This window comes from Eurypyga helias, unplaced genomic scaffold (genome assembly GCF_000690775.1).
Source record: "Eurypyga helias isolate BGI_N326 unplaced genomic scaffold, ASM69077v1 scaffold17845, whole genome shotgun sequence".
Taxonomy (NCBI): Eukaryota; Metazoa; Chordata; class Aves; order Eurypygiformes; family Eurypygidae; genus Eurypyga; species Eurypyga helias.
Genome location: NW_010249871.1, coordinates 51,476 through 76,726, shown reverse-complemented (window position 1 = coordinate 76,726; position 25,251 = coordinate 51,476). Strand labels below are relative to the sequence as shown.

General features: G+C 43.7%; 1 protein-coding gene across 1 annotated transcript in view; it reads left to right on the top strand.

Moving 5' to 3' along the window:
- The window catches only part of LDB3 (LIM domain binding 3), a 71,497-nt gene extending 46,611 nt beyond the window's left edge, over positions 1–24,886 (top strand). Inside the window, exons 4-8 of the mRNA XM_010151521.1 lie at positions 9,877–9,899; positions 13,324–13,527; positions 19,389–19,558; positions 20,512–20,548; positions 24,790–24,886. Coding sequence (XP_010149823.1) covers positions 9,877–9,899; positions 13,324–13,527; positions 19,389–19,558; positions 20,512–20,548; positions 24,790–24,886 — 531 coding nt within the window. The remainder of the gene's footprint in view (positions 1–9,876; positions 9,900–13,323; positions 13,528–19,388; positions 19,559–20,511; positions 20,549–24,789) is intronic.
- Positions 24,887–25,251: the final 365 nt, after the last annotated feature.

Below are 25,251 nucleotides of genomic sequence, written 5' to 3'. Positions count from 1 at the left end.
GAAGTTTTTCTCACCCTTCTCTGAGTCAAGGTTAAGGCATGGCAATGTTGGCTGCAGAATCTGCATGTGCAAGTTCAGTGTCCATAAACTCCCTTGTATGTTATTGCTGATCCGATTGCAGCTTCCACTAATTTTCAAGCATGTATTTCTTCTTTGACTGCTGTGGTCATGGGTTTTTTCTGCTTTAGGAAAGTAGAAGTGTGCTTTAGGAAAATAATACATTCTTTTACAAAGATGTAAGGAAGGTATAAAAACCCTAGAGTCCTTCATCATGATAGAATTTTTTCTACATTCTCTCCTTACTTTCTTGAGCTGCTCAGTGTTATGGATGGTACAGGTCCTACAACTGTAAGTACAGTGTCAACTGAGCTGTAGGGCTGCTGTTGGAAAGAAAAGTTTGCTAATTTGCAGTTTCACTATTTCCTTATCTGATGTTAATCTCAAACTCGAAACCATTTTCATTCAGTTTAGTCAAGTCTTTTTGATTTAGTCAAAAGATTCAGTCAAGTCTTTTGCACCGGAGTGCCATGGCTGGAAGAAAGGGCATAGCTAGTGCTGAAAGCATTCAAATAACAAGAAGAGTAAGCATGAGTCCAAGGACTGAACGCAAACCGTCATCAGTCAGTGAATTCCTGCGGCTTTTCGTGGGGAGCACAACACGGGTCAAGATGCAGCTCAGTGCAGTTAAAATGTCCAAGCTGAAGCTTTAAGGCTGAGTGTAGCTTTAGCATTTTCCCCTTTGCATTGAGGTATTAAGACAGCCTCATTTATTTTAATAAGATGACTGTGTGTTGCCCTTTTTAAGAAACAGTACTGAACACACTCACTTCAGAGTCCCAGTGAGGATCTCCTGGTGCTTCTGATTTGTTTGCTGCCAAGTTTGGGAACCTATGTGGCTAAGAGAAAAGAGATGAAGAGGTGACTGACTTTTTAAATGAAGCATAGGGTGGAAGAGCTGGTTGAGCCAAAAGCTATTTGTTGTCTTTGAGCAGAGTCATTCAGTGCAGTGGTGCCTCCATTTCCTTCTTTCTATAAGAAGTTCAAAGCAGTGACTGCTGCTGGGGAATGCTGGGAGGTCAGATTCATCGGTACAGTGTTCCTGTTGTTCGCCCAGAAGTGCAGAAGGTGAATGAAGACTGTCCAGTCATAGCAATAAGTAAATAAAAGGAAATAGAAATTGAATGTTTATAAACAAAAGCATAGTAGTCGTTGGGAATGGAAACTGAGCGGATTCACAGCTTCCTTCTACTCCGGAAGGTGTGAGACTCCTCTGCATCTGTCCGCGTTAAGCTCATCCGCTGGCAGGACAGTGGGAAATTCAAACGCGGTTTCCCCTCCTAGTGAGGGATCCGTGCAGGATCACAGCATCCTTCTCGACGGAAGCAGCCCATTGCTCAGTGTCAGAGCCTCCTCTTCTGGCCGGCTGGAAGGGTAGCACCGGGCCTGCATCGTTTGAAATGTCAGCTTGCACTTCCAGCCACTGAGACAGACTGGAGGGGATGGAGAGCCGGGAAACAGGCGTAGGTTTGTTCTGCTGGCTGCATTTCATGTGCTGCTGCTGCTCAGCGTTAGAAATCTGACCGTCACATTCAGAAACGCTGCACTGATCTGGTTTAGCCGCTGAACTGGAGAAGAAAAAAACTTCAAAGATATCCTACTGGGAATAAACTGAATGAGAGAGTTTTTGTCAGTCACAAAAAGGAATGAGCTAAATAAGCTGATAATTGGGCAGTAATTCTTTAGAAGCAGCTATACAGCTGCTCTCTTAGACACTTCCATCTCAACCCTTTCCCCCAAACACAGGGAAAACAACTACCCTAAAACTTTTAACTGAGAATGGAGAATGCTAACCTGCCACTGCTAGGTTCCTGGGAATTCTGGTGTTGAGTTACCAGCACGCTGGTATTCCAGCTAGAAGCTGTTTGAGGAGTGAAGCCAAAGCTTCATTCATGTCATAAAGATGAGGAAAATCATCAGCCATCATTTTTTATGGAGATCCTATAATTTTCCCTTGGCCCAGTGTTGGTCTCCAGTAACACCAAAACAATGCAAATGCATTAGGATTAAGGAAGTATCTGGTATTTCTCTCATTAGCCATTGAAACTGGTAGTTTATAGTTGGATCTCCATGCACATCTTTTTATTATGGGGTTTAGAAAGGAAACCCACAGTTAATTTAGATAAAAGCCACCGAGTTTTCAGGGTTACAGCCACATATAACTCTGGCATGTCCTTTTTCTTCTCTATTACCTCCGGGGTTTTTCTAATACTTGTTTTGTCCTTCTCTGCTGGCATGTAAAACTCATTTGCACAAGTGGTGACTTAATTTATGAACATGGCCTTGTGCGTTTATGCCTGTTCTACAACGCATTTTTAGAGAGAATCCCTATTTTCTGTTTGTTTAATGATACCTGGAACCTTGCCGTAGGCTGCTTAAAGGTCAGTTGTTTGGTGTTCTCTGTATCGTGGTATAATGACTGAAGTATGCAATTCGAATGTATTTTAAAAGGCATAGTCTGAAAAATGCTTTTAGGATTATCTATTTCTACAGCCTCAGGCAGCTATTAATGCCAGCTAAAATCTCTTCCTGTTTATTACTAAGAAAAATGTTCTCAGTTCATTTTATCTGCCGTACATTTTTGATTCAGAACAGCTTAAATGTATTAATGTCATGATTAATTATATCCTCAGACCTTTAGAGGTTGGTTTTTTCAATTAATTTTAATTAATCAGGCCATATTATCTTAATTTTTTTCAAATGTAATCTCCCTAAACTTAAATATGCAATATAGAAAAACCCAAGAGGAGAATATAAAATATTTCTTTTTCTAGTGAACTTTAGTTTCAAAATCAGTAGATGATATTAATGATAACCAAGACTAGCAAAAGTGGAAAATCAGAGGCCACATTATTCTCAGGCCTATGTTTCATGCAAGGTGATGGGGGAGATGTGTGTAAGACATTGAAGACGGCAACTGAAGCAGTGCCAGCCTAAATGAGGCAAAACGTCACAGCAGGCCACCACCTGCTCTTGTACAGCCTTTCACTGAGGGCAGATCCTGGACTCCATCCTTCTTGGGGACAATGTCCCTGCCTGTCCCTGTCCCCCAGAGCTGGGCTGCAGCATGCTGCCAGCGTTGCAGGGGGGGCCTTTTAACAGTGTGCAGTACGGCCTCTGGGTACCAGTTATGGCTGCAGCGTATCCAGGTGCAGAGTGAGAGGCTGAAGCAATCCTTCTCCTGTGGCAAAAGCCATGCAGCCCACGTTGGGCTGGAGCAGGGAGCTTCTGAGATAAACTATGAACTGATGTTACGGCTCTAGAGAAACCTGTAAATTGCCAAGCGTACAGATGGTTTGTTGGGTGCCACGGCTATAGGGTTTGTTAACCCCAAACACTTAACTACAGGCAAACAAAAGTGAAGAATGAAACAGCTTTTGAAACTATGTAATTCATTCTTTTAAAATGTGTGCTGAAGTTTCAGCACTTGGGATTTTAGGTTGAAAGGGCAAACGTTAAAGAGGTGTTAAAAATAATGAGTATTAGAATCTTGCTATTCACATTCTGGTCACTGAGCCTTTTGAAGTTAAAGAATAAGAAAACAGCATAAAGGTATAAAAACCCTTCCTGAAAGTGAAGTTCGTATTCCTCTCTGATCAGATTGTCCCTGCTGCAGGTAGGCAGACTTCCAAAAAGTACAGAGCTCTACACGCTGCCAGCAGCTGGAAGGATGTGAGGAATTTAACCCTAAGGGTGCTCTGTGCTTCCCACAGCGTGCTGAGTACCTCCACTCCTTGGGACGTAGAGGGTGCTGCACTCGGATGAGCCTGAAGTAGTGATGGCGTGTTCTAGGCAGCACGAGCACACAAGTTTTACATGGTGTCCCCAGAACCATGCAACGACGTATTTTCTGCGTTGTGTTGCTGAAAAAGCAGTGTTTTCCTTTTCTGATGTTACCTTTTATTTTGGTTTCACAAAGCTGCTTTAATAGCAAATCGTTTATGAATCTGAAGCGCATACTACTGCATTTTTCTGTGGAGGATGAGGTTTTGGTAGTGTTTCTAATCTGAGCACCAGCACAGACTTCGATGAGTGTGTATTGTAGGAGAGATTCCTGTTACTTCGACTAGGACAACAGATCCTGCTGTCCTAGTGAGAAACACTAGCAGGGATACGACTGTAGGATCATACACGCATCACCTACATACTCGTGCACACATTCCTTCCAGTGGAAATTATGCAGAAACGATTGGAATAGATGGATCCTATCCGTGGAGCAGTGCCTGTTCTTGGGTGCTGTGGGTCTCTCTGCTAACCATGCTGCATGGCCTGATGAGCATGAGCCAGAGCCTGTGAGAGCAATGCCGCGTGTGGGCTTCTGTAACTCGCAGTGTACTCATGGGAAACAGAATGGCGTGGTTTGGAATCATTACATCTCTGTAATAAAGGCATTGGCTTTTGTCAATATGTATTATCCCAAATGTTTCTGACCTCAAGGTATTTTTTAAAGATTTCTTAATTATCCTAGAAATTAATGGACAGTGTTGTCATTGTATAAAATTATTGCTATGAGGTTGACTAGTAGCAAATGCTCTTTGAATGTTAAGCTTTATTTGTTGATTTCAACTAAAACCCAGTAAAAATATGCCTGAGTATGTTTTGTTTCCCTTCTTTTAAAACAATGCATTTCTTTGTTGAAAAATCTCCCCAGAAAGGTTGGGTGCTCTGGCCCCAATCTGTTTCTTGCAAGTTTATCAATATGTTTAGAAAGCAGTGATATGTTGGTTTTGCATGTGTTCTATGATTGCTCTTTTCTTTTTTTTTCTTTTCTTGGCCTGCATGTTTGCTACTACAGGAACCTGCTTGGGAAATCAATGGCAACAGAACAACCTTCAGTCCTCTAACTAACACGGCGACTGGGCCTGTGGGTAGTATTTTAGCAGCCAATGGAACGTTTTCGGGCTACCTCAACAAGCAAGAGATCAGCTTTTCTAATAGCTCTTCCTACTCAAAGACTACCACAGTTAGATCTTCCATGTCCTCTCAGTCTGTGACTCCTGACACTTCTCCTGCCAAGAGTAACGTAGGTTCCAAACGAAGCCCTGTATTGACTGATGGCAATAGTCCTTTACAGCAGCTGAGCCCCGCGAGGCAGTATAACAACCCCATTGGCCTCTACTCAGCAGAGACGCTAAGGGAAATGGCTGAGATGCATAAATTAAGTCTCAACCGAAGGGCTTCGGAAGGTGGACTTCCTAGAGGGTAGGTACCGCGGTAAACCATTTAATATTTCAGTAAGTCATGAATTTACTAGAAAATGAATGCAATAGTACCTACCCTATTGTGCCTTTGTCTGATAAGTCATGATTAAGGTCTGGAACGATCATTAAATTTTCCAGTACCCCGCAAAACATATGCATAGTACCATTACAGAATAACTCTTGGTCTTTGGTATCTGAATTGCAATGTGGATTGGCAGTCATCACCAGAGCATGAGGAGGAACACTGCAACTGCAGTAGCTGTGATCATCCCAGGGTTCTGGCATTTAGTGATTGAAACTAGTGCAGGGCGTCTCGTAGGACCAAGGGTTGCTGTCGGCCATTAAGGAAGCTGCTGTAAAACAGGTCTATCTTTGGTACTTTCCTGAAGAGAAATTGCTTTGGCCAGCAAACCTAGGCCACCATGCTAGTCTACTGGAGTGTCCTGCTGTGATTCCTGCCTTAATGTATTGGTTTTCCTATGCAAAGTGAGTTAAAACTGCAATATTTTGGATCCTCTGGTTTGAGCATTGTCTGTCTCTCATCCGTTAGCTTTACTTTTCACTTGTCTGTAGCAAGGGGTGATCTCTGGGTACTACCCTGACAGTTCTCAGTGCGGATCAGCTCTCTTACTGGTAGGTTTGTGAAGTCAGGAGCTTGGCCTACAGTAGATGAGAAACAGGTTTTCCTCATTTTTCCGCCTCCATGTATTGATTTGCAAACAAATCCCTAATTTCTTTATTTGTGTTTATTTAAAATGAAGATAAATTCCTTATTATCAATATGGGAAAAAGTGTACTTTTGACACCAGGGACTTGGCTACATGAGGAAAACCAGAAAATTCAGACAATCCGCTTGAGGGATGATAGCAAATGCCTGTTTTCAAGTATTTCATATCCCACTGCAGAAGCTATTTGCTAGAGTAAAACCAAGGGGGTTTAAGTTGTAGCAAAGTAAGGGTATTTCATCCTGATGTATGAGCATACGGACGTGCTGTAGATGATTCGGGCAGTTTAGATGATTCATTGTAACTCTCTTGAGCACTCGGCATTAACAGTCCTAATTAACTTAACTGGAAAAATCCTATCCTCCCTTCTCATACTGGATAATTAAGAAAGGCAATTAGTGTTTAAAAGAAAATAATTTCAGTTCATGAGCAAGATCAGCAAAATAAACCTCAGAATGCTTCTCTCAATTTGCAGTTTTCTCGAGGAAAACTAACCCTTGTCTAATTTCAGTATGCAGTTTCCTGGGAGTGTGCCTCACTACCTTCACAGCCCTCCTTAACATCTGGAAGGGTGAGGGTGAAGGGGCTGTACTGCGGATGGCTCAGCAGTTTGGCTGTTGTGTTACCAGAGTCACAGCACAGCTGCATCCATCACCCACCGAAGTCCGTGTGAACCATTCCGCTGATTCCTGAAGGCATTGTGCTGTGACTGCACAACGTGACAGCGATTCCTGGGGTGCAGAAAAGGTGTACCTGCAGAAACGCTTCACTGTCTTCGCTCGGCTGCTTTTCCATGGTTTAGGTCTCCTTATGTACACGTTGGTGCATGCCCGTGGCAGTGCACTCAGTTACAGAGCAAGGCTCTACCTTAGAACAACCATCTGAGATGATTTTTTTTAATTTGAACAAAATTTTAGGGAATGGCTTTCTTATCTGCCTGTCCTATCTGTAGCACTGATGAGCCAATCAAGTAATTATGAGAAACCATCTAAATGTTCTGATAAAAAATTCAGCCTTTGTCCTGCAGCCCAGGAAAAGTCTCAAAATATGAAAGAGCCCAGAGTTTCTAAGGACATATGTCTTTTCAGGTAATTCCTCTGAGATTTAGAGAATTGGACCTCTCTGTTTACATGCAGAGAAAATTCAGCATTCAATAGTCCTGTCATTCCCACTTGAAAGTTACCCGTGAAGTGAGAGGCATCTTTCCTACCGCTCTGTGGAGCATAACATGGAACCTGTAGCTACCCTGGGACTTGGTATCACCCGTGATAGTCTCGATCTCATTGTGGATACGAGTGGAAGGGCGCACAAGGGAAGCACGGTGAGCTCTGCAATATCAGGTCTAGACTTTGTGGGCATGCTTATCATATACAACATGAGATGCCGCGAAAAGGTGGGGAAATCAGGGTGCTCAGAGACTGTGAATTTAGGATGCATTCGTGAACTTGCACTTAGGAGTATGGTAAAAGCTGTAAGAAAAATCAGGTTTAGGGGTTGATCTTAAGGTATATTTCAACTTGGTGTCCTTTTCACCAAGTCATTTAAACTGAATTGTGGGAATTGCTGTTGGAGGTTTAGCTAAAACCTTTTGGAAAATCCTATCAGAAAACTAAAATTAATTTTGAGATTATTTCCTTGATCCGCGAAGAATAACAAAGCATCTATTTCGCGGGTGAGTTTTTACACTAAAGCTTTATCACCCTGGCCCGGGGTGAAAAATAGAGATGGCCTGCTAAGAGCGTGGAACTTGATGTGCTGAAAGCTCTGGAAAGGCGAGTATTAATAAATAGGAAGAGTGAGTCATAGCTTGTACCATGTGGTTCTTTTTCATTCCGGTGTAAGTTATTTTTCACATTGTAGGTCAAGGGCAGTAAATACCTGTCCCGCGAGTACATGCCAGGTGGCTTGGGTTACTGGCTTCTTACAGTGTGACCTCTGTGAGCAGCGACTTGGGTGTTTCGTGCATGCCCCTATTTAGAATCGAGCTAAAATAATGTGTGCCTCTGAACTGGAGAGAATTTTCTCATCACATACTGAAGATAAGGAGACGTAAGGCTCTACTCTTTCTGAGGGAAGGTGTAGTATCCTCTTCGCATCTAAAGAATCTTCACTGAGACATGTGGCTTTTGAGCTCTTCTTAGTGCATGCACATAATAATTTTTGTCTTTGAATGTATTTTATGTGCAACCAAGCGGTTCCTCTAATTAAGGTCTTTTGGGGAAGGTAGTTCCACCTTTAAAATGTTATTTGATGTGTAAGGCAGAGGCCTGGATTAGAAGATTACAGCAGGCATCAGCGTCCTCTTCAGAAAATGATACCATTACACTGTGTTTCGTTGTAAATGAGTGCCCAGCTGTCCTGCACAGACCTAAAATGGGTATAGGATCACTGATGTGCTCACAGGCTACAGCTCGTTCCTAATATATCTCTACTGGTTCCTGTAGCAGACTGGTATATTTGGCTGAAGGTTGGATTTATAACGTTAGAGGGATATTCTCAAATCCAAGTCTGAGGAACAGTAACTGCAGAAGGTGAACTGTGATTGCTTTTCCGTGGAAAGGCAGAGGCTTTGGCCCATTAGGGTGGTTTTGATCATGAAAAAGGCAGTTGGGTGAGGCAGTGCGGAAGGACCGGGTGTGAAAAGAAGCAGTAATATCAAAGGTTCTGCACGGCAAAAGCAGGAGGAGACAAATCCGCTTCAAGTATAACATTGCTGTCCAGTGTTTTCTATCAATCCCAGATCAAGAAGTATTACAGCAGCAAGTTGGAAGGTTCAGTGCCCAGTTCTGGCAACAGCATTCTGTGCAGCTCAGTAAGAATAAACATTTATTAACTGATCCGGGACTCTCTTCCTTTTTCGTTTTTTGCAAAATACGCTGAATGACTCTTCACCCAAGAGTACAGGAGCAAAATATGGGTATTCTAAGCTTTGAAAAAACAGAGTTAGGGCAAATGTCATAGCCCATTAAAGCTGTATGTGCAAGTAACAGACAGACTGGTTAGCAAATCATATAATACTACAGCCTGTCCGTGGCTCCCGGCTTTGGCCCACATAATGCCTACGCTGAGTTTTGTATTGAGTTTCTTTGGAATTACAGTGCAGGCCACCACCACTTCTTGTTTATGCAGCAAAGCAGGATGTAGCACAAACATACGTTTTGTCATACCGTGTACATACCAGATGGAATAAAATATCCTGATGTGGATATCCAAAAAAACACATAATGCACGGACTTGCTTAATTTCTCATGGGATAAATTAGGAATGACTATCTGAAATAAATAGGCACAGAGCATGGTTGGCATAATGTACACACAGTCAGGTTTAGGCCAGTGGTTTGTTAAATACAAAGGCATTTTCGTTAGTTTTAGATTTAAAATATCTACCAGTGTATTCTTTGGATATTCACCAGCATATATAAGACCAAAACATCAGTCTTGCAGTACCAGCTCTGAGGGTGGCCTGAGGTGAACAGACTTCATCCCTGAATGTTTAGTATCTGGCGGAAGAATATAATCTCCATCACTCACTTGCTATTTTCAGATGAGAATATACTCTGCAAATGCTGCTTTCTTCCCTCCGCTCCCTCCCCCCGTGCACTTTGATAATAGTACTTTTAGGGATGCACAGCAGTACAGTCATGTTCCAGGGTCAGCCAAAATGCCATGGTACCCTAAGTCCTAGCGGATCAAGCGTAATCCCTACGTTTTTTCCTTCCTTAATCACTGTGGGGTTTTCAGCGTACACTTACTTTTTGTTCTTATTTGTAGATGGCCTGAAAAAAAGCTTTAGTAAGCTTTTGTAAATACCTTTTGCCCTTTGCACTCTAAACACTATTGACTTTTTCTGTTTGGTTGGTTTTGATGTTGTTTGTTCTCTTTCTCTTCTTTTAGGTCATAACCAACACCGCTGCCAAGTTAGTATCACTTCTGTCTAGTGCCAAGTGTTTGTGTTGCGCTGTATGTGTGAAGGTTTGTTTTCTGGGGTAGCATGATCCCTTGTGTTCCTGCTGTGTCTGCTTGCAAGTGGAAATACATTTGGAAACCTTACCAGTATGACAGGCGCCACGGGCCGCCACTGGTGTCCGGCGGTGCCGCCTCCTAAGGACGCCGCGTGTTGGGCCTTTCATGGTGCTGTTCTAACGCTGCGGGTGGAGTCAGCATCCGAGCTTGCTCAGCTCTCGTAAACCCTTTCAGATGTTCTCATCTCTGCAGGCCGGGTTTAATTCCTCCTAACTCTTCATGCCTTCAGGATTTGGGGCGCCTTATCGGAGCTGATTTTGGTGTGTTTTTAGCCTCAACATTAAACTCATTTCCAAAGTTCTACCCCACTAAATTTCAAATTCAGGTCGGTATGAGATACTGATATGGAAAAGATCTAAAAAGTAATTTACTGTAGTAAGCATGTCGCCCAGACAAGAAGCAACACTTGATTTGAAAATGGGATTGAGCTGCTTTATTTAGGAAAGAGAGCCCTCAGCTTTGATCCTTAGTTTGGTAAGGGCAGAGGATTGTCTCTAAACTCCCCCTTTCGGTCTCTGAACTGAGTGTTGTTCAGAAATTGGTGGAGAAACTGGTTTAAATTCGGCATGAAACAAGTAATTATTTTAGCTAAATGTCAAATTCAAACTGATGAGAGAAGCTTAGAAGTAGTAGAATACATAAAGTTGAAATAATACTTAATGCGTATCATTTACACTGATCTGGCATTCTGTGTTGATTTGAATGTGGTGTGGGTGTGATGCCATGTAAATGATGTAACTCCTTTGGAGTGATGAATCCCTAGCTAATTTACATTGACAATTATTCTGTTACAACTGTCCTAGAAAGCAGAAGGCACATTATAGGGGTGATTTTAATCTTACTTGCTTTGGGATTTATTTTTCCTGATCCTTTTCCAGCTTGGTAGAAGAACCCCATTCATTTTGCAGAGGTGCTCCAGCTGGCTCTAGGGTCTTAGCTCTGCCACTCTGCCCCAGAGCACAGCACCCAATATCTTCTATTTGCTTCCAGACTTATAAAGACAACTCTGCAGTTGAAAATCTGTACCCTTTTCTCTTATTTTTATGGGAATCCTGTTAACCTCAGTGCAAGTTTCGCCTGGTATGTGGAATGTGACTAAAACCTCTTGAAAGAGGTCACTGAAACTATTTAAATACCACAAGTGAAAGCCTAAATCGCTACTGATGCTACCGTTGGGGAAGTTCAGGCTGTTCTGAGATGAGTAGCTTTTATTTTTGTAATTGATCGTGGAAACCAATTGCTTTGAGCTTTATACTTTAAAAGTGGCATATTTGACCTCTGTCTTCTGATTCACACAGTCTGCTCAGATCTTGGGTTTAGAATCTCTTCAGTACTTGCAACAGTGTGGGCGAAAGAGAACACAAGATTCAGGTCTCGGGAACCTGTGTGTTCGTAATTACCGTCTGATCGCTTAGGGCCCTACAAAGAAAAGGGATACCGTTGCTAAAATAAGGCAGGTGCATGCTGAAAAGTCAAGAGGATAACAACCTCCACGCCTCTGCACACTGTCCTTCAACAGGTGATGTCGGTGTAGTGTAATATTGTCATAGCTGATGGAGAGTTAATGGAGAGATATTTTAAATGCGAAAATTTCTATGATTCTCACTTTTCGAATGCATAATGCAGCCAGATCCCTCCCTTAGAATGTTGATGTGTGTAACTGAAGGCTGTGGCTGTAAGAAGGGTGTGCGTATTTATGGCTGTTCCTCGAGCATGTGGCTGTTAATGTCCTATCAAGTATTTTGAGTGATGTGTGACTGTCTGTCCTGCGTCAGGGCATCCCACCAAACAAAAGGCTGAAAACACAGTGCAGTCCCCTGGCTGGGTTCAGAGGTGGCACGTCACCCTTCATAAGCTCTGGAAGATTAAGCCAGCTTTACTTGATTTTCCTTTTTCCTCCATGCCGGGCTGAGAGTTTGGTTTTAGCACCCACCCTCTGCGGCCAGCCCGCGGCAGACAGCCACACTGCTGTTGCCTTGCCAACCAGAGAAGCTCTGGTTCAGTCACATGAAAACATTCAGCAGATGACTTAAAACCAGCTGAGAAACTTAGGGTGTAATGGTTTTAAACTGAAAAGGAATGTTGTTCCAGTGAAACGGCATTGCATTTTTGAAATTTCTTTTGTGGGGGGAGATATACCCATTGCCAGCTTTTGGGCTCAGTTCAAAATGAAACCTTTGTGAAATACCTGTTATTTCCCAAAGGACAGGATTCCCAGTGTTGCCCAGTTTGAGCATAAGGCAGCTATACTGTTGGCACGCTCCTGCTGCTGGCAGGACAGGAACAGCAGACTAGAGATTGATCTGATCTCCCATGGGTTAGAGAAGAGCAGCTACTTCAGCGACTCACCGACGAGGTTTAGGTTGCTCGTGGCAATACTCAGACAATACTCAGTCCTAACTCTAGGCCTAGAACAAGGTGCAACTAGGCTCTACAAGGAGGCCAGGGGCTCTGTATCTGAAGCCTGACATTCATCTGACTTGTTCTGTTGCAATAGGAGCTTCTGTGAACCTGCTCCAGGCTCAACTTCTAAATCAAAAATCCTTCCTCATAAGTGGAAAGGCTGGAAAATACGGCAGCTACTCTTCTACTGGTGGTTGTTCTGTTGATTGCACTGTGGGATAATTTTGATCTGAGTCTGCGCGTTTATCATGCCCTAGCAATACTCATGGCTGGCTGTACAGAGATTTTGGGAAGATTAAATTAGTCTTTGTGAGGAAAACTTTGTGATTAAAAGGAGCAAATACTAAATTTCACTAGGATTCATAATCCAGACACAAAGTCTGTCTAAATAATAGAGAGCCTGACATCTGTTCACCAGATTGCCCTCTCTAGTGCTCTGTAAGATCCTTCGGAAAGAAGGAATGGATGGAGTGAATAAACTGGGAATTCTCAGCAGTATGTGTGCACATCCATGGGCATGTATGTGTGCACATCCATGGGCATGTATGTATGCATGTGCGTGCATGTTTGTATACACTTAGATGTATATATGCATGTAAGATCAGAATTTTAATGTATGTAAGTATCACATAATTACCCAGGGATGTGTCATGATTTTTAATACCTTGACAACAGTTTCACCTTTGTTCACACACCTGTGTGCCAACACAGAAATGTCATCCATTAGCGCAGCCAGCTTTGAGCTGGTACCTGTTGCCTCTTGTCCCTCATCCTCTGACCAGAAGCGTTTGGGGCAAGATGCCGCGGACAGACCTGCACACTCCTCTGTTGGCCCTTTTTCTTTCACTTAACTGTCACACCTTTCTCCTCTCTTCCTCTGTCTCCGCTGTCGAACCTCACTCTTGTGTAACCCAGCACGGAGTTCACGGAGCGTTTCAACCCCAACGTCCTGAAGGACTCTGCCCTGTCTACACACAAGCCCATTGAGGTGAAAGGCCTCGGCGGGAAGGCTACCATAATTCACGCCCAGTATAACACCCCGATCAGCATGTATTCCCAGGATGCTATCATGGATGCGATTGCAGGCCAGGCACAAGCCCAGGGTGGAGAATTTGCTAGGTAAGGTAATTGCCTTGTGTGGAATGCTCTTGTTCTGCATGATGCATCTAACAGTCCCTACGTGCGTGACACGGCAGCTTTTCCTGGGCTTCTTTTTATGGCGTATCTTACACGGGAGAAGTACAGATCCATCCTAGAGAGCGTTTGAAAGCACTCGTCGTTTTGAAGTTAAAAGGATGGATGGTTGGAAAACGTAACATTTCTTTTTTGGTATCCTTCCTAGAAGTGGTAAACCCTTAGAACTACATCTAGTGCTGTGTATGTGGCAGTGGATGGCTCTTCATGTGTGCTTTGTAATAACCACTGTATTACATGCATGTCTCAAAACAGGAAAGGGGGGCTGGAATTTTTATGGATACCTGAAGAATGCAGAATATTTATTTAGTACTGGCTACTGTTCTTTTGTTCGGAGTGGAGCATTGTCCTGTATTGTCCCTCTCCCTAGTTTACATACTTGTACATCTGTTGGCCTGTGGCAAAATCCACTGAGCTGTAATAATTCTGCTTTTCCCATGTGTGTTTCTGGTGATCTTTTCTGATAAGCCTATCCACAGCTGTGATGACTTAACTGAAATGTGCCATGAATGCAGCCAGGTTTCTCTCTTTCTGCCCCAAATAGAGCTTACCTTCTTTTCATGTGACACCAAAACGTAGGTATAGCAACATACTTTAACGCAGTTTCTTCTGAATATGCTAGCTGCAGCCTCACTCTAAATGTGGGTATTTCATGTATTTGCTTGTGCTCCCTTTTACTGGACATTTCTCTCTTTTTTTTTTTAATTCTTTTTTTTTTTTAAATCTTTTTTCCCCCTACTGATTTTTTGTACGACTGTTGTTCTGTTGGTCATCCCAACACTCCCTAATGATGGATCCCAAGCAATACCTCGAGTTGTTTTTGCCCATGACTCGGTGAATCTCCACAGGTGTAAGTAGGCTCAGATTTCCCATTAGCAAAATATCACGAAAGAAGTTCATTCTCTTGTTGTTCCTGAGAATGGTTCCCATCTTTCACAGGCATGGATTATGAGAGACGTTTTGTGATATATGGGCATTTTCTGCTAAATGCTGTATCATTATATAATGCACATAGTGATGTTTAAAATTTTAACCTATTTAAGTGATCAGATGATTATCATTTCACTGCTGAGCACGGGGATCCTTTGCCTTTTATGAACAGCATGTTAACCGAGTCTCTCAAATGCAGTTCCAGTCACAGGAGTGGCTTTGCCAAGCTGGAAAACATCACCAGCTTTTGTGAAAACACACGGTGTTGCGGGGAGAGGAAAATGCCCCTTCTAGAAAATCCCAGATAGGCTGCAAGAAGTCTAAAGAGAAGTGGAATATCAGCACGCTTTGCGAGGGACTTGTCTCGACACGCAGAACTGTGAAGTAAAGCGTCAGGATAACTGGAGAGGCTTGAATCGTAGATCGTTAGGTGGTAGCGAGCTATATCAGTATATGGGTGTATCTTGGAAAGAGTTGAATGAATGGATGCATGGAGATTTTCAGGGACTGCACCAGGAGCAGCGAGAGTGGTGGCAAGCACCACTAGCAAAAGCTCTGTTGTAAATTTTCTTCTCATTTTGGACAAGAAATCCACCTATCACACAGGTGGTTTTGAATGACATGGTTGTTTCCATAATCCTCTTGTATCAGACAGTTCTAGTGGAATATTATTCTTGGCAGGCAACTCCATGACTATGTTCTCCCCTTAATGTTGCAAAAACAGTTTTTCTGCAAGATCCACTACATAAACTGCCGTTTAAGCTTTGCCTTCCTTTCAGAACATTCACCTGGCCCCAGAAGAAACTGATGTTTCTATTCCTTAAGTTTTAACTTAAGTCACTGAGATCAGCATGAGGCTTGTGTCGCTTAGAAAATACCCCATACATACGGAATCACCAAGGAAAACACAAAGGAAAGCATTTAGATTATTTGTACTGCAGTTATTCAGACCTCATGCTGGAACTTAAAGGTAGAAAAAATTGAATGCCCTGACTTTGCACCTTTTCTCACTTTTTGTTTTAATCGATTTGTCTGTACCAAGAACCAAGAGTTGGTTGCAGTAAAACTACATGGTCGGTACATTTCTGTCAGACCTCTTCCAAATTCCATTTATGCAGTTTTAGCCAAATTCCCGAGTCGTGTAAGTAGCTTCCCACAAGGAAGCCCACAGCTGTTTTAATCGATTTGTCTGTACCAAGAACCAAGAGTTGGTTGCAGTAAAACTACATGGTCGGTACATTTCTGTCAGACCTCTTCCAAATTCCATTTATGCAGTTTTAGCCAAATTCCCGAGTCGTGTAAGTAGACATAAATCCCACAGCTTCCTCAAGGTTAAGATCTTGCAGTTCTGGTAGCGCAATCAATAATGTGAGTGAACAAACTACATAAAGCCTTGTGTATCCTCTACAGTAAGTCAACTCAGCTGGATAATTTACCGGTCTCCAGGAACTGTTTGTTTGTTGTGTTGTTTGGGTTTTTTTTACCTTGTAGAGCTTTTTCTAAGAGCTGGAATCAGTCTAATATCCAAAGTCACAATATTTTGTTGTATGTGTACATCAGGGGTAGAACACTGCAGTGTTCCTAAGTTTGTACTTATTATCTACTTAAATTAAATCTGAATGATGACTCCAGGGAGTGATTCACATGGTAAACCACAGTTTGTAATGAATTCCAAGAAAAAGATGATATTGCTACTTATTCAAAGAGGTTTGACCACCTCTAAACCTTGCTGGTAATGTGTGGCTTGCATGATGATGTGGAAAAGAGGGACAGTTTTTATTGAGTCCTACCTTGGGCTGTAATATGAAAAACCCTCACAGGCGTTAACCCATTTGGGACAAGTTTTTTTTTTTTCAGTAACGTCAATGTGAAGTAATATGCTTAAGGATGCATGGTATTTCTGCTCATACACACCCAGATGGGAAAAAATTAAATTAAGAAGAGGTATAACAGAGGTATTAACATGGTTATGTGCATCTTTCGGCTGTCTGCAAGAATCAACTGTCACATTTAGGTTTATGAAATGCTCATAATCAGCCATGCATTGCATTTTACGCTTCCATGCTGAGTGGCTCATCCGTCCTACTTACTCATCTACAATATAATTACGGTTTTAAAGAAGAAAAAGGCCTGCTGCATTAAAGGCAGTTGGAAATATTCCAATGTCTTGCATTAATTTAGCTCAATTTATAGGAGCATCTTTCACTCTGCTAGGGAAGGTTAATTCACCAAGCTCCATTTCCTCCCTTAATCATCCACCATAAGGGTATTAGTATGTCATATTAATGCCACACATCGCTACTGTGGAATCTGTGGTACAGACTAGCGTTTTTTAACTACTTTTGAGCTAACGACGTATCTGTACATACACCTTTAAACTGCTTCGTTGTAGATTGGTCATAATATAAGAGCAAAGCATTTCAGCGGGAGGATTTAAAGAAAGGAACACGATGTGTCCGAGGTGCAGACCACAGCAGTCGTGTCCGAGGCGCAGACCACAGCAGTCATGTCCGTGGTGCAGACCACAGCAGTCGTGTCCATGGTGCAGACCACAGCGGTCGGTGGTTGCCATCAGCAGTGCTGTCCATCGAGTGGTCTGCTACGCAGCCCGCGGCTGTGAAACCTGCCGTCCCGTGCAGCAGGCCTTTCGGCGTCCGCAGGATTAAGCAGTAAGGCTGTTGGCCAAAACCGGGCGGTCACCTGTGACAGCAGCACAGGGCAAGGTACAGTGCTCACTCAGCACTCAGACGCAGCCCTGAAGTGGCAAGTGTCTCCGGGAACTCGAAAACGGGGTCACCTTTTGGGGAGCTTGAACTGGAGCCTTTATGTGACAGAAGTTGTCAACGTAGCCCAATGAGAAGTGGCAGCAGAAGGGCCGGGAGGGGGTTGCTGACTTAGTTTGGCCTTAGAGTCTCTCTGCCCCTCACAAAGACTGTTTCTCCGTGAAGTCAGCGGAGGGCAGAACTCCCTTCTTGGCTTCCTTCCCGGCCTCAGCAAGCACTTCTGCCCTGTACCGAGGGCCAGGGGAGGAAGGCTACTGCCCTCTCTCCCCCCTGAAGAAGGGTATGGCACTGATCTCTCCAGTGGTGCACACAGGACACGCTGCTTCCTCCTGCGGGGCATCTTCCACGCTGAGCGACCTTTTTACGGAACTGCTGTGTTTTGTGGCAGAGCTTAAGCTGAAGGGTCAGGTTTTTTCCAAAGCCATGCTCCATGGTGTAGGTGACTACTGAAACGTGCAAAAGAAAAACAACTGGGTTTCGTGCCCTGCCTGGTCCTCAAGAATGTGAGAGCTTTGCATATACAGGGGGTTGTGAGGAATATAAATCCTCCTGTAATAAGAAACCCACCTCCTAAAGAGATGCTTGTGGGTCCATAGCATGTATAAGCACATTTCAAGTTTCTGAGCCCTCTGCAGTCTGACGTGAGGAACACATCCCACACTGCCGTCAGGCGCAAAGCCATTGAACAGCCTACAGTGTGCAGTGCTGAAGAAGAGGAGGGTGCCAGCTGGAAAACGCTCATATTTGAGGCACTACCTCGTGGTATTTTTTATTGCGGCGTATGTTACTGCTGTATGTAAGATATGGGGCATGCTTCTTGGCTTGTTCATGACTCATCTCCAGCTTTCAAATCACAGGCCCAGCCGCGGGCACAGTGGTATGTTAAAGAACACTGACTTCGAGCCTGAACCAAGGAAGCAACTTCTATAGCAGGCGGCTGCTCCAGGAACTTTATAGCTGAGACTTAGTCGGACCAAATGGCCCTTAACTGTTAACAGAGCCTTTTCTCCATTTCAGTGAGGCTGAGCATGCTGCTCCAAAGCTCTATATGGAATAGCGGGTTAAAGCTGTTACAATAAATCACTGGCTTCAAAAATAGACCTTGTATTTAGAGAAGTCACGCAGCCAAGTTACTCCAAGCACACCCCATCCCCTCAGCATATATTTCTGCAGCTCTGTTAATATTTAATTTTAACTGTATGCTATGCAGAAGTTATTTTTGCCGGGAAAAAAAAGCTATTAAGTTACTAAGTCTGTTGCTAGCTCGCATCATAAATCAAAGAGACGTTACCTCACTTGAGCTGCAGAGCTTCGCAGCCTTCACTTCAGGTGTGCAAACTGGAACTTTCTTCCTGGATATACCACTTTGCAAGGTGATCAGAGATTCGTAAGAGACAGATACATCCTGCTGTTACAGATTTCAGATACAGAATATGCATGCCAGTCTTGAGTACAGGTCTAGCCTTCCCATGCTTCACATGTTCAGTAGACAGTGAATCCAGAACTGTGGCAGCTGGATGTTTCACTCAGGGTTTGGCAAAGAACGATAATCTCTAGGGAAAGCTATAAAAGCCTATCACGTTATTTTTATAATGAAATATTGGTTTCATTTCTAATTGCAAGCTTAAAACACACAGGCCCAAAACTGTAATAAGCCATAACATAGAACAGTATGAACACAAAGCCGTTTTTATCAGAAGTAGGATGAGACAGGAACACTCAGAGAAAGAAACGCTTTTCCCTGGCATGCTCTACTTTATTGCCACACGTTATTCTAACCGCTGCAAGCTTGTGGCTGCACTGGCTGAGGAATCCTGAAGAGACATTTCCAAGCATTTTCCATTTTGAATATGCAGCTTTGAATGATAACAGGCCATTTCAAAGATAGAACGTTCAAAGCCATAACGTTCTTAATTCACGTAAAATTGACCTATGTAGTTTTTTGAGAAGTGGTATTTTCAAAGCCACGCACTGGGTTGGTGATATTCTGGATGAGAAGCTGTAAGACCAAAGAAAGGTTGGGATGAAAACCACTATGTGCTGTTTCACACCGTTTTGCTTTCTGAATTGCAGTAGCCTTCCTCTTAAAGACCCTCACGTAGACAGTGCCTCCCCAGTCTACCAGGCTGTGCTTAAAACCCAGAACAAGCCTGAAGATGAAACCGAAGACTGGAGTCGCCGTTCTGCCAATCTGCAGTCCAAGTCCTTCCGCATCCTTGCCCAGATGACTGGAACGGAGTACAGTAAGTCAAATAACAAAACTTTCCTCTCATCCTGGTTTTAGATTCGTGTCTTCGTTTTCTTAGCTCAGGGTCAGCACGTGGTACTCAAGGAAGACCCGTGTTGAGCTGGTAGTCATTGTCAGCGAGGCCTACGATCAGAGAACCCTGGGCATAACTTGAGGGAACGAGGAAATCCAGTGTTCACTCTCACCTCCTGCTGTATGAAGAAAGTTCAGGGGTCTCACCATAAAATTACAACAGATTATACAGTAGCAGAGCACTTGGGGTCCCGTAGTTCCTTCTTACAAACCAAACCTCTGCAGTGTAGCCTTTCACGTTCCAACAGCCTAGACACAGAAAGCTGTCCTTTATTAGAAACAAAGCTAAACAACTTATGTCGCTTTTAACAGTCTTCTACAAAAGTATCTCCCAGAGGTCAAAAAAAATCATGGATCGCCATTTTTACAGTTCTGTCAGCCCTGTTATCTAAACCTAGATCTGCTATGAATGTCACGGGAGCTTAAGCTTTGTTGCCTATGGGAAGTGTGTTTTCTGACCACCTTGGTGCTAACCTCACAGCTTCTTGCTGCTGTAGGGAGAAGGGAGTTCAGGGACCTTTCCCACATCAGGGCAAAATACTTAGTATTTCCTCCTCACATGAACCTGCTGCTGCCTCTCATGTTTCCTACAGAGCAGCAGGCCCTCTCTCCAGAATCACTGCTTGCAGCTGTGAAACACTGCTAATAAATGAGGGAGAAAGTCGTTGTAACAGCTGCTTTCCTACTAACGTCCTTCCTCCTAGCTCTAGGGAACCGCTTCTCTTTGTGCTGTTCTTAGAAAATCCGCTGATGCAAAAGCAGCACGAGTGCAACTTTAGATAGGCTTTTGATATGTTTCTAGGAACTTAAAATTTCCTCGTAAAGCCAATTCCTTCCTTCCTTTCTGTTTTAACGGAAACATTTTTTTGCCTGCAGTGCAAGATCCAGATGAAGAAGCCCTGAGGAGGTCAAGGTAGGCAAATCCCTGTGAAAAATACGGCTTTCTCCTTACTGATAACCAAGAAATGTTTTAAAACAGCATTAATATGAATGTACGTTATTATCTTTTTGACTCTTAAATATTCTAATACATTTACTTAAAAATCACTAAAATTAAAATGCTATCAGTGAGAGGCATTTGAGTGAAAAGGATAACAAATCAGCATGTTTTTAGGAAAGACGGTGCAAAATTCCTGTTGTGTGTTCAGATCTGAGAGCTCGCTGCACATGCAACTTCCGTGTACTTTACTGAGTGTGTGAATGCAACGAGTTCCTAAGACCAAGCCCCGTGTAACTACTTGGTTGTGTAACTGGATGAAAATATGTAATATTGTGATAGCACTGAAATTTGCGAGCAATTTATTTGGATGACCCTGTGACCGACATTGGATTCTTCTGAAATGATACAGTAAAGGAGTTGTTTCCATCTGTGTCCATAAAGCATTTGCTCATATTTTGTTTGGAACAGATACAACCCAAATTTGTAGAATTTGGAAGCACAGGACTGCTTTTGCTAGTGGATGAACGTCTATGATCTACCGAAACCACGGAAAAAGTGGATATGCTCAGTGATATAATAAGGAATTAAAGATTTATCATCATCTTGTGTTGTCCTGCAGAGCCAGGGAATAGATTTAGTAGAGATTCCTATGTAGAGCTTAAAAACTAGTGGATGAACGTCTATGATCTACCGAAACCACGGAAAAAGTGGATATGCTCAGTGATATAATAAGGAATTAAAGATTTATCATCATCTTGTGTTGTCCTGCAGAGCCAGGGAATAGATTTAGTAGACTCCTACGTAGAGTTTAAAAACTGGGGTCGGATCGGAGCATCCTGCATGCAAGCCTGATTTTCTGTTGGCGTACCTCAAACCCCCGTGTCACGGGAGCTGCTCTGGGCTGCTGGGTGGCTCTGCGATGTGCCTGATTCTCAGCCCACTTTCCCTCCTTCCTCTTGTACTGCCTTGCAGCTTCTGTGAAGGTTCTGAGCGCTCGATCGCAGTGCAAGTTACAAATGTTGAATGAGTGAGAAGGATGGCTGTCACATTCCCTGCAAAAGTAATACTTTCAGTTCACATTTGCTATAAAACTTCCACTCCAGTTCGCCAAAGTTCATGGCTGGCTGCCTGAACATCAGGCGTGACAGTACAGCCCTCACGGATGTATTCCTTCCCTCAAAAGTGCAAGCCTAATTCCTGTCAAATGCACTGGGCATTGTCTGTTTTGGTGTGATAGCACACATCCAACTCCTTACTGTGATGGGATTTAAAGCGCTGTGCTGAACTTCAGTCCCCCATACATGTCTGAGAGTAATAAGTTGTTTTAAAGAAAGAATCTTTCTGGCTCTAGTCTGTGGCTTGGGAAAATACTAGATGTTGGAAACTTGACGTGGTATCAGATTTGTTGAAAATAATTATCAACATGTGTAAATTGCACATGTTGTTCCATGTAACCGGAAGTACGTGACTATATCCACTGTGATGTGCGCATTTTCTGCGGTCTTGAGGTGTCGCTGTGTTAGCCTTTCTTTCACAAGGCCACTCAGGAGTATATTTAGGCACAGCTGTATTACCTAAAGAGCTTTTAGGGCATTCCTTGGTAGCAGAGGCAGAGGGAATACGTACTAGGCAGCTCTGCGGGTACAGTGCAGTTGGCATGAGCGCTGGTGCAGGGCATGAAATGGGGCCTCCTTCCTACCTAACTGATCACTCTTGACCCGCCTTGGTGCCTGGGCACCTCCCTCAAAGGCTGCACATGCTCCACTGCAGGTCTGGTAGCAGCTTTTTTTTCCCACCCACCGTGTACCACCCTGCTGGGGCCACGGCACCGCTCTGTGTAATCTCTTGGCAAGGCCCCTGCCACTTGTGATTTTGAAAAGGCTGTCAGATGCACACAATGATGGAGTAGAAACTCCTCTTCAGTATCTACTGCAGACCGGCTGCACAACCACACTGTCCTCCATGCTCACGTTTGGGATCACCTGGAAGGCTTCCTGAGCTCCCAAAAGCAAAAGGTTTCCATGGCACTGTGAAGCCTGAGTCTTCCCAGATTCAGCGCTGCAGTAACACCGTGCTGGGCTGGCATTCTGGAGAGATCCTTCATGTTCCCAAACTGCAACTGCCAGAGGTGTCCCAGGATGGGGATGTTGGGTCTCAGGGCACGCTGTGAGCGATCTCTCGTCTGTGTCACTCCAGCGTAGGCAGCAAGAACTGCATGAAACGGGGATCAGGTCTCTTCCAAACACTGTGGGTAAAAAAAACAACATGTAGTTAATTTTTGGCAGAACTGTTTTACATGAACATTGTCACTTCTAGTTCGCTGCTTGTACCTTCACGACACATGCTCTGAACAGAACCCACGGAGCTTGGGAGTTTTCGGGTGGCAGAACATTCCCTGCAGTTAATACTAGCGGCGCATGACTGCCCTTTGCCCGGCCCCCTGCTATTCTGAAGGCACATGTACGGTTATAACTCGCTACAAAAACTTTCCATTGCTCCTGTGATGGTTGTTACGGAATATTTTCCGGAAAGGTGGTATCCATTTCAAGCCAAACAGATGTTTCTGAATACCTTTCCCTTGAATGGAGGGGTGTATCTTTAAAGCAGTGAGGGAATTCTTAGATTTCACATGAGACCCACTGTTGCTAGTACGCTCCAATGTAACTGGAAAAAATGCCGTCAGGAAGATTCGGCATTTCAGCCAGGAATACTTCATATATTTTAGTTCCTCAGAAGTGTAAAAGGTGGTTTGAGAAGTCGTACGTCAGGATTCCTTTAGGAGCGTTACTTGCATGACACTTACTAGGAACAGAGGTTTGGAAATAGCAGTGAATTTGCTGACATTTACTCTCTGTATTGTTTTGTGCTTTCTTCAGCCCGAGGAGTGAACCCAGCCCCCTCTGTTCATTTCTGTTTGGCTGGTTTCACTCTCAAGTTCCGCTGCATTAACACAGTAGTCTTGCGTTTGGGGTGTGAATAATGAAGGGAAATCACCTTGTTTGCAATGAATCAAACACCTTTTGCAAATAACAAGAACATATTTTCCATTCTGTTTGATATGCTTCTCCTTGACTGTGCTCTCATCCCACACAGAATCACAGAATGGTTTGGGTTGGAAGGGACCTTAAAGACCATCCAGTTCCAACCCCCCTGCCATGGGCAGGGACACCTTCCACTAGACCAGGTTGCTCCAAGCCTCATCCAGCCTGGCCTTGGACACTTCCAGGGATGGGGCATCCACAGCTTCGCTGGGCAACCTGTCCCAGTGCCTCACCACCCCCTCCAGGAAGAATTTCTTCCTGATATCTAATCTAACCCTCCCCGCTTCCAATTTAAACCCGTTTCCCCTTGTCCTGTCACTACAGGCCCTTGTAAAAAGTCCCCCCCAGCTTCCTTGTAGCCCCTTCAGGTAGTGGAAGGTGCTATAAGGTCTCATTCTCTTTCCCGTTTCTATTTACAAAACCTGAATTCAAATGATGGGACATCTCGAAAAGAGTAAATCCTGAGAGGTGCTGAACATCTCTTACAATGTGCTGGAGCACCCCAATCTGCAGTCAGAGGTAGCTAGGGCTGTTCACAGGAGGTGGGCACCACTTCTCAGGACTCTGCCTTGAAAATCCCATCTTAGTCTGCTTTTTAACACAAATGACCGGAAATATTTATGCCAATGTGCACACTTACCCTTCTGCTGAGAAAAGCCACAGAAAGTACTGCTGAAGCCTGTGGCTGATGGTCCTTACAGGAAGGGGCAGCAGGATATCTACAGGCTGACCTGGGTATTACAGAATGGAAAATCTGTGCGTTGATTTTACTCTTGCATGGAGTTAACTTCCACTGACTGCTCAGCTGGGGGGCGGGGAGGGGGAAGCCGAGAGAATCTGCTGGCAGGAAAACAGTGGGATTACACTGCAGTTCTAGCAAAAGCAGCCCTGTAATACCAAGCACAAGTCAAAGAGAATGAAGTTATATCAAGTTACTTCTTGGAAACGAGCAACTCTTATCCAAAAAGGATCACCCAGCCTTCTTTGCGCTGATTGGAAAGGTGAGGGAAAAATCCAAATAAATTGCCACTGCCCTAGTTGTATGGCAGAGGAGTGGTAGCCATGGTCCCTAACCCCTTTCTTTCTCCCTCCTTTCCTTCTTCTCTGTGTGTGTGTCTCTCTCTGTCTCTCTCTCTCTGTCTTTCTCTCCCTCTCCCTCTCTTCATGCCACAGGGAAAGGTTTGAAACGGAACGTAACAGCCCACGCTTTGCCAAATTGCGCAACTGGCATCACGGCCTGTCAGCGCAAATCCTTAACGTTAAAAGCTAAAAGCCCACATTCAGCAGGCAAATACCCGAGACAGAATTACCGTAAAGATTTAACCGCTGTCCTGAGAGCCTAGAGTGTCACACACAGAGGAAAGACTGCTAGGGCCTTTCTCTCGGTGCCTGTCCCCTGTAGGTTTCTGTTGTTAGCCTGGTATCCATTCACCGTCACCATCAGTAAAACTAATGATCCAACCCAGTTCAAGTCCTTCATGACAAAGTAGAGTAGCTTTTGTCCTTTACTATACCTAATGCAACTTCACTGTTGCAACTTCAAGAAAACATCACTATTGTACTCTCTTGACTTTGATTCTAGAAGAAAATGAGAGGGAACTTCTTGACAGTATTTCTTAGGAGGAAGAGGAAGGA